The following is a 10,592-nucleotide window of genomic DNA, read 5'->3' as shown; positions in this document are numbered from 1 at the left end:
TCTTACGGAACACCTGATCCAGATGTCCTGAAAGAGCAAGCGTCTTCTGCTTCATCCATACCATCGGTCCTGCAGATCTACCGGAAATGAGTGAACGGTGGTAATAATGCAGCCGAAGAGTCTTCGTTTTCCCGGACTTTATTCAGCTACACTGTGCTATATATCAATCGGATGTTTCAAATATTCATCCAAATTTAGTTGAGGGATGTTATTTAACTTAATGTTCTAATATTCTAAGGACCATAATATCTAACATAGGGATACCATTTATATAGATTTCAAATTGTTAATACCATCCGTTTTTCGTAGAACATGTTGCGCAAAATCGCGTATTTTTTTTAATCATACATGTATATAGTATCAACAATTTTTCATCATCGTTATGGAGGTTTTCAATACCTATAAAAAGCTCTTAACAGATCTTACTATGCTAGCATGTATGATTATGCATCAAAAATTGGTCCATGATTAGTGAGAGTTATCTTTCATTAACCTGTGGAATAATAATAATAATAATAAAAGTAGTTAACGAGAGGGGTTTCTCTGGTTTATTTATCTCTTTCTATCCTGTCACAAAATCTACTTACTTCTTTACAATTTACCTTGATTTTCTTACATGAGCATGTAACAGAAGTTCCGCAATCAAGCCTTCACGTGAATAAAGGCGCTTTATTTGGCACGACCTTACTCAACATAGGATATATGGTATGTCACTATGAAATGCGGATTTTCATTGCCAGACTAATTGCCCCCTGAACCATATTTGTAACGTTGATACACTCTTTGTAGCATTACAACAGCATGATTTGTCGCTGAAGTTAACGATTTTCAATTCACAGGTACACGACAGACAAATACAAAGCTCATTTTGGTAAAATGTACTAACGAAGATATGCTAGGCTCTATTTTTACATCCCAAAAGTTGCAAGTTAAGAATAGAATGTCACAACAAATAACTCGATTTCAACTAGTTCAATTCTTATCTTGTTTCCAGTCGTATCATTGAAAATGATGTCAAGGTCCGTTTTCAGGGTTGAAATATCAACCATGTAGAAAACAGACTCTAACTGAAAACGGAATCTAAAAGAGTTTCCGATACATTTTTGATGTAAGTAAACCTTAAACTAAACATGTCATAATTTTACTTAATCATTCCACCTCACTGTATATGTATCGCCTTTCATGTACTAGCGGTTCCTGTAGCCCAAGTCAACGCTTGATGAACACAGCTAAGACATCAGCTCGCTCGTAATCTGTAAAATTAATTGAGTTGATTGAGACAAACTACATGAGGGTAAACATATATCTATAATGTACCAATATTTGATGCTATTATCATAATGCATCAAAGGACTTTACAACGACACGCAAGATGATTGGACTTTTCAATAAAGATAGTTTGTTACTGCAGAACCAGGAATGGAGGAGACTGTAACATACATTTGATTTGTCCTTCAAGGAGAAGTCATCAAAGGTGCAAGGAATCTGGTAATTATACCCAGAGAAGATTAGGGTTAATCAACACTAATTTACGCATCATATTCAGATATTAGAGATCTGTTTCGTACTGGGAGCAAAATCCATAAAGGAGGATTCACAAAATGTTCGCGGAAGATAGAATTCTCTACGACCACGGTATATTATAGCAAATCATGACAGTATGTTATAGTTAATAATGACGGTATATTATAGTTAATACTGACGGGATGTTATATTTAATACTGACGGAATATAATAGTTAATACTGACGGTATGTTATAGTTAATATTGACGGTATGTTATAGTTAATATTGACGGTATGGTATAGTTAATATTGACGGTATGTTATAGTTAATATTGACGGTATGTTATAGTTAACACTGACGGTATGTCATAGTTAATATTGACGGTATGTTATAGTTAACGCTGACGGTATGTTATAGTTAATATTGACGGTATGTTATAGTTAACACTGACGGTATGTTATAGTAAACACTGACGGTATGTTATAGTTAATATTGACGGTATGTTATAGTTAACACTGACGGTATGTTATAGATAATAGTTAAATTTCACATCATTTTAACTTCAAACGAGCGAATGAAGGGGTTTAGTGTCTAGCTATCACATGTAATAAATTATTTAGTTGTGCGAGTCCTAAAGTAAATCAGAACGGTATATTACAATAAATCTTGATCATTGATCATTTGATAACCATTTATCAAAACATAAAGGAGAAACAAAATACCAATATACCAAGTAAAACAGTATAACCATGCCAATCTCCTTGACACAATAAGATCAGTCTTGGTCACCCTTAATGATTAATACATTGATTAACAAAATTAACTGGGAGCTGATAACGAGAAATGTAATGAGAACACCCGCAGGTGAAAAACATCCTGCAGAAGTGCAACAGTCATGTTTTCAATGTAATGAATCCATCCAAATCACACCATAGAATGGTTTGTTTGATTTACACATTAGTTGTTGTTTTCCAGAAAAAAAAGGGGGGGGGGGGGGGGGGGACAAAAAAAACCAACAGTTTCAGTTCAAATATTGTTAGAAACTGTGTATGAAACAAATTGAACGTCGATGATCTGGTTTGAAACTGAAAGCCATGTTTATAATATAAATTCGCGCGCGCATAGATTAGATGACGGCTGTTAATCTGCCGGGGTGATCCAAATGGTGTGTATATATATGAATGTCCTTACCATTGCTATCCCATCGTACAACATTTTCTCCTGGGGCAAAAAGAAAAGCAGGTTGATCGGACTGAATGTCATAACCGCAGACACCACAATTGATATTCCAATCGATGACCGTCATCCATCCAAGATCGTTTGGACAACCGTTAAAAACTTCATTCATAAAAAACGTCCGCTGGCATACCCTATACAAAAAAAAACATAAATTCAAGTATATTTTCTTTTGAATGTAAAAACGAATGTGTCACTGCAATGCCTAAAACGTTTCGTTGTTTATATCATTCGAAAAATTAACTCCTTTTAACGTTATCATTCTTTTCTTATACCTGGCACTGACCAGATGAAATTAACAAATAACATCCACAATTGAACAATTAAAGTGTATTAAAGAATCATGTCTTCTTTTTATAGTTCTGTGTCTGGAATGCATTATCGTCTAATTAATAAAATATGCCTTCATGTAATGTTATTGCTTTGAAAAACATAAAATGACCAAAATATGTATATATTCATTAATTCACTTAAACACAAACGTCTCTAGAAATCATGTTGGTTCTTAAAATATATATACATGTATATACCTAAGCATAGCTATTTGTTTTAAAGACGATGGATATTTTGAATGTCGTAGCATTTCCCAATCAATCAATCAATTTATAATCATAGCTGGATACAAAACGTTTAATGTTAATTTATGACATACCCTTGTAAAGAAAAGTAGTTGAACGTGCGATTTTGTGACAAGGTACTCCAGCCACTGTCTATCAACCTATTGTTATCGAACCAGCTGGTGTACGTGGATCCTGTTCCATTAAATCGAATATTTACAGTCGTGTTTCCATCTTTGTACATTTTCAGTTTAACCTGTGATAGAGAAATGATGCTTTCACACAATATCGCCTCAACAGTGATACTTTCACGGTATATTACTATAACAACGATCCTTTCACGGTAAATAACTATAACAAAGATGCTTTGATGGTATAATACTACAACAATGATGTTTTCATGGTATATCATTACAACAATGATGCTTTCAAGGTATATCATTTCAACAATGATGTTTTCAATGTAAATCACTACAACAATAATGTTTTCATGGTATACCATTACAACAATGATGTTTTCATGGTATATCATTACAACAATGATGCTTTCACAACAAAGATGTTTTCAAGGTAAATCATTACAACAATGATGTTTTCATGGTATACCATTACAACAATGATGCTTTCACAACAAAGATGTTTTCATGGTATACCATTACAACAATGATGTTTTCATGGTATACCATTACAACAATGATGGTTATCTCGGTATGTCACTACAACAATGATATTATGGCGGTATGTCACTACAACAATGATGTTATGGCGGTATGTCACTACAACAATGATGTTATCTCGGTATGTCACTACAACAATGATGTTATGGCGGTATGTCACTACAACAATGATGTTATCTCGGTATGTCACTACAACAATAATGTTATGGCGGTATGGATGTAACATCCTTTAAATGTTTAGAGATTTTTAAGAACAGGTCACTTTGCTAGAAGGTCATGATTGGTAGTACCCTACGTGAATCCAAGTTGAAATGGCAGCAGTTTTGAAACCGTGCCCTAATATCGTGTGTGTCCTCCTCGAACAGTTATCACATCTCTAATTCTTTGTTGCATTGAGTTCATCAGGGCATTGACTTTCCGTATTGGAATGTTATTCCATTCTTGGACGAGTGCATTTGCTAACTGAGGGAGGGTATTTGGGGGGTTACGGCGATTTCGAATTCTTCTGTCTAATTCATCCCACAAATGCTCGATTGGGGACAGGTCGGGGCTATATGGAGGCCAATCTATAGGAACAATGTTCTGTGTCGCAAGAAAGTCTCTACAGACTCTTGCAACGTGTGGTCTCGCGTTATCTTGCTGAAAGGTTAGATGATGCTGCCTAACAAACGGCACAACATGGGGCCTAAGGATCTCATCCCGATAGCGTACGGCCGTTAAATTCCCATTGACTATCACCAAAGGCGTCTTCAAACCATGGGAGATTCCCGCCCAAACCATAACTGATCCACCCCCAAATCGGTCGTGTTCCAAAACACAGGCGTCAGCAACACGTTCGCCTCGACGCCGGTACACACGTTGACGGCCATCTGCTCGAAATAACGTGAATCGAGATTCATCGGTGAAGAGCATAGACCTCCAACGTCTCATAGGAAAACGTCTGGGCATATGTGCCGTTGCCCATTGCATACGACGTGCTCGACGTTGCGGTGTTAGTGGTAAACCAACGTACTGTCGCCTTGCACGCAAATTAGCCTCACGCAGTCTGTTGATCACTGTTTGGGGATGAATTCGACGGTTATGATTACCAATCGTATTCCTTGCCGTTTCAGCGGCCGTTAATCTCCTGTTACGCAGGTGTGCCAACCTAAGAACCCGGTCTTGACGTCGCGACGTTACGCGTGGACGTCCTGATCTCGGCTGGTCATCGACTCTTCCTGTTGCGTTAAGACGTGAAACTAATCGACTAATAGTCGATTTGTGAACTCTGAATTGTCGAGCGACGTGAAGTTGCGTGTTCCCTGCCAGAAGCATCGCTATAGCACGTCCTCTATCAACCTTTGATAACCGTGGCATAATTGTAAAAGGAATTATTGTTTGCAAAAGTATTGGCGATGATGTGGCTCAATGTTAGTGATGAATTGATACTGGTTTGAATGAAAAAAGAACGCATATGTTTGTACAGGCACGCTTTTTGATGTTTTTACCGCGCCGGAAGTGCATAGGTCTCTAGTCACACTTGGGTGATTTTGAAGATTGGTATGGGTGTTAGGCAGGGTGCATGTTTATTTCCGCGATTTTTATACAGATATGTATATTTAATACAAAATTAATCACAATTTTCCATGTTGCGTTTCTTTTTCGTTTCAGTATATGAATGTCCTTACCATTGCTATCCCATCGTATAACATTTTCTCCTGGGGCAAAAAGAAAAGCAACAATGATGTTATCTCGGTATGTCACTACAACAATAATGTTATGGCGGTATGTCACTACAACAATGATGTTATCTCGGTATGTCACTACAACAATAATGTTATGGCGGTATGTCACTACAACAATAATGTTATGGCGGTATGTCACTACAACAATGATGTTATGGCAGTATGTCACTACAACAATAATGTTATGGCGGTATGTCACTACAACAATAATGTTATGGCGGTATGTCACTACAACAATGATGTTATCTCGGTATGTCACTACAACAATGATGTTATCACGATATATCACTACAACAATGATGTTATCTCGGTATGTCACTACAACAATAATGTTATGGCGGTATGTCACTACAACAATGATGTTATCTCGGTATGTCACTACAACAATGATGTTATGGCGGTATATCACTACAACAATGATGGTTATCTCGGTATATCACTACAACAATGATGGTTATCTCGGTATATCACTACAACAATGATGTTATCTCGGTATATCACTACAACAATGATGTTATCACGATATATCACTACAACAATAATGTTATGGCGGTATGTCACTACAACAATGATGTTATGGCGGTATGTCACTACAACAATGATGTTATCTCGGTATGTCACTACAACAATGATGTTAGGGCGGTATGTCACTACAACAATGATGTTATGGCGGTATGTCACTACAACAATGATGTTATGGCGGTATGTCACTACAACAATGATGTTATGGCGGTATGTCACTACAACAATGATGTTATCTCGGTATGTCACTACAACAATGATGTTATCTCGGTATATCACTACAACAATAATGTTATGGCGGTATGTCACTACAACAATGATGTTATGGCAGTATGTCACTACAACAATGATGTTATGGCGGTATGTCACTACAACAATGATGTTATGGCGGTATATCACTACAACAATGATGTTATCACGGTATATCACTACAACAATGATGGTTATCTCGGTATATCACTACAACAATGATGTTATCTCGGTATATCACTACAACAATGATGTTATGGCGGTATATCACTACAACAATGATGTTATCTCGGTATATCACTACAACAATGATGTTAGGGCGGTATGTCACTACAACAATGATGGTTATCTCGGTATGTCACTACAACAATGATGTTATCACGGTATATCACTACAACAATGATGGTTATCTCGGTATATCACTACAACAATGATGTTATGGCGGTATGTCACTACAACAATGATGTTAGGGCGGTATGTCACTACAACAATGATGTTATCACGATATATCACTACAACAATGATGTTATGGCGGTATGTCACTACAACAATGATGTTATCACGGTATATATGTACAACAACAATGATTTCACCATATCTAAAACAGTGATGCAATGAGTCCCTTCTTATCGGATATACTAAAAAAAAATATGCTGAAAAAAAAAGTTAAAAATGTTATCCCAAACAATAACCATTTATGACATACACAGGTAAGTAACTTAACCGGTATGACTGTTCTACTTCACCTCAGATATACTTTCTGAATCCCACGTGGTCAGAACATGACTTCTATATATGGAGGTACAGTTGGACGTTCCCGTCAGAAGTAGACAGCCGTCCTCAACTGGAGTCGGTGGAGACGATGTTCCCATCCAAGTATTAAAGGGACTCAAGTTATTACCGGCCTTGGCTCTGAAAACTAGTTCCCAGTCATCATCTGTAAGGAAGCAACACATCTTTATCAACCATACTATGAAGTGTTTAATGATTTAAAACTCTTTAGTTTTTGTAGGATGTTTGAACTCTGAATCAGATATCCTGTATGCATTATCACCTATGTTTTGGTACACTCGAATGAGTACAACTAGTATATGTTATATAAAGCACAGTCATTTTGCGAATTAGATATTGTGCTATGAAATGTTGTATATTAATCTTTATTTATTTATCGTTTATTGTTTATTCAATTCAACAAACACACCAAAGAAAAACGAAATAAAGTTGAACATTTTGTCTCCGCCAGTGAACATAATCAAAGAAGTCACGTGATCCTATGGACGGCCGAACTAAAGTACGGCAAGGATAAGACAACAAATCCAGAACTAGAAATTCCGGAACAATATAATTAAACAATTAGATATTCCAACAATAGTATAATAAAAAAAAAACAGATAGTACAAATTCCTTTATGTTGCACATTAAATACAATTATATAAAACACAGTAATTTTGAGAATTAGATATTGTGCTATGAAATGTTGTATATTATTTTTTATTTATTTATCGTTTTTTGTTTATTCAATTCATCAGACGCAATGGTCCAATAACAGAAGTGATAACAATGCTGAGGAATATTAAGATATCACGGATACATATATATACACAAATATTGTAACATAAGGCTTATTTAAAACACGTTGCCCTAAAGCGATATTTAAAAAAGGCAACGTTCAATTAAATATACCTCTTAGATCACCGGCGTTTCTGTTAAAAGAAATTATTGCACGATCAATTGTACTGATTTTTCTAAGATTGGTCCTACTAGGCGAACAAATAAATTGTAAAAATCCAAAAGAACGTTTATATCTTCTAGTGACTAAAATGCTTGTGAACGGACAACCGAAAAGGTCGTGAATACATTTTAAAATCAAGCAAATATCCATATATTGCCGTCTACTTTCCAATGTAGGGAGGAAAAAAATGTTTATATAAATCAGAATAAGAATTACTTTGGTAATCAAAGTTCGACTTAAAGACAACTATTTCAAAAAATTCTTTGGACCGATTCCAGACAGTGGTGTGGTGACCAGATCTCACTGCTTTATTCAAACTACATGTAACCCCTAACTTGACTGACATATTATGCCCGTATTACTGAAATTTTTCAAATAATATTTACAAGAAGACTTTAAAAATCCAAGCACTTGCATACCTTTTGATACAACATTTATTATTGCAATAAATACCTAAATGATATTCACTTACACAGAGCTGTGCCTATATTTTCATATATTTCATTTAGAGATAATCAATTTGCGATTTTCCCTTGGAATCAGCCACTTAAACCTTTAAATAAAGCTATAGATTTCTGTCTCTCTGCTTTCCCCCTATATCCGCCGTAAATGTGTCTTCCTTATCTGAGTGCTGAAGTTTGTTTACAAAACACTAAATATCGATACGATTGGTCAACATGTGATTAGTAAGAATATGGACAATGTCTATTGTACTATTGTACGTCTAAAATGACGTATGGATTTCATAATTATCCAAACATAATCTTGCCAATGGCAATTTAAAACGTGACACACCGTATCTGCACGTGAAATGAAACAAGTGGTTTATAGATGGTTTACCCACACCTTGATCTCCAAACATTACATATTTGCTCTAGGTGGTACATTTACACGATATTTTTACACACAAACGAAAAGGTTTGTGAAAAGGACACTTTTTTTTGTCAAAACAGAACGTATAAAATATTCGACTTATTTATTCAGAATTATAATTCATTTACAAAAGTAATGCAAATCAAACAAAGAGTTTAGATTATACTTCAATCAGAAAATATAAATCAATCACAGATATGTTAACTAATTTCTCGGAATGTAAATTTCTAAACTGAATGTTATTGAAAAACAAATTATATACATAATATTTAATCTTATGGTGAAAAAAATCATTCTAACCATAACTCTAAAAAAGAAACTCACAAACGAGAACTTCAGTATTGAAATAGAACCAAAATGATATTGTGTCGTTCAAAAATGTGTACATTCAATCAAAAGGATTTTGAATAGTGGTACCGATTCAGAATGACACATGTTTGCATGGCCCTTTTACAAATCGTGTATTTAAAAGTATGAAAGAAATTCAATTCGGCGGAAAATAATCTCTATTGTTGTATTTAACGTTTGTCTAGGAACATTTTTGTTTTATTTTCTGATTTCTCTTTTATGTTCTACAATTCTGGCACCCTTAGCATCGCATGTGAGTCCTTTAAAGACAAAATAACTCTATGCAATGTTTGTAATGTTAAAACATATTTCCATTATCAAAAACTTTATCGCAAAATTAAGTAAATGGATATTGCATCGTATGTAAACCAAACAATGCCGGTATAGTCAGTTACATAAACAAAATATATAAACAATAGAAGTTGACCTGGTATATAGTTTATAGCTCTGTCCTAATCTAAGTACAGAATATGTTTCTTAATTGATAACTATTATATGTAATCACTGAATGTGAATATGTCAAGGCATTATGTTTATACAATCTCCTGAACTGTTAAATACAACCAGGCAAAGTATTGAGTTGCGATGTCGTAATAGCTAATTATATTTCCAAATTACCTCTTTGTAGATGGTAGAGTGCCCACCCTTGTGCCTCCAGAACAGACAGGGGATCGGTATATGGAGAGACTGAATTAAATTGGCACTCCTGAGTCTGTGCGTGGTAGTTGAAGGACACACAGGCTGCGATCTGGAAACAAGTCATTGCACAACTTTGTCTGCTGTAGTCAAAATTCGAAATGAGGCTACCATTTGATAACATATATCCATTTGTGCGAATGAATTTTCCCTTAGAAGCGAAAGATGTCCCTAAGATATTTGATACTAACAGACAGAATACAGACAAAGCATTCATGTTTTCGTAATGGTAATTATCAACAGCTGTGGTAACGAGACGCAAACACTGCGTGTGGTGAGTGTGTGCGTCCTTTGAGAGACACCATTATATACACATTTCGTCAAGGTGGGGACAAGTACATATCAAATCAATTCTTTGTAACCCTGGCAGCGGGGCACAAATTATTGATAATGCTAACTCCGACAATTGAAGTAAAAACATTCCTGTGTATGCAATCCTTGAAGTCACATTATGTTTCGTTCATATAAGACGC

General features: G+C 35.4%; 1 protein-coding gene across 1 annotated transcript; it reads right to left on the bottom strand.

The window, feature by feature from the left end:
* Positions 1 to 665: 665 nt before the first annotated feature.
* On the bottom strand, positions 666 to 10,511 carry LOC117342881. The gene is made up of 5 exons (XM_033905170.1): positions 10,042 to 10,511; positions 7,217 to 7,407; positions 3,394 to 3,554; positions 2,697 to 2,875; positions 666 to 1,253 (listed from the first exon to the last, which is right to left on the bottom strand). The coding sequence occupies exons 1-5, from the start codon at positions 10,334 to 10,336 to the stop codon at positions 1,210 to 1,212; spliced, it is 870 nt and encodes a 289-aa protein (XP_033761061.1). The 5' UTR covers positions 10,337 to 10,511; the 3' UTR covers positions 666 to 1,209.
* Between the last annotated feature and the right edge of the window lie 81 nt (positions 10,512 to 10,592).

The sequence above is a fragment of the Pecten maximus genome, chromosome 14, assembly GCF_902652985.1.
Source record: "Pecten maximus chromosome 14, xPecMax1.1, whole genome shotgun sequence".
In the NCBI taxonomy this organism is placed as follows: Eukaryota; Metazoa; Mollusca; class Bivalvia; order Pectinida; family Pectinidae; genus Pecten; species Pecten maximus.
Note: the sequence above shows the minus strand (reverse complement) of the source record. Positions and strands in the feature narration are given on the sequence as shown.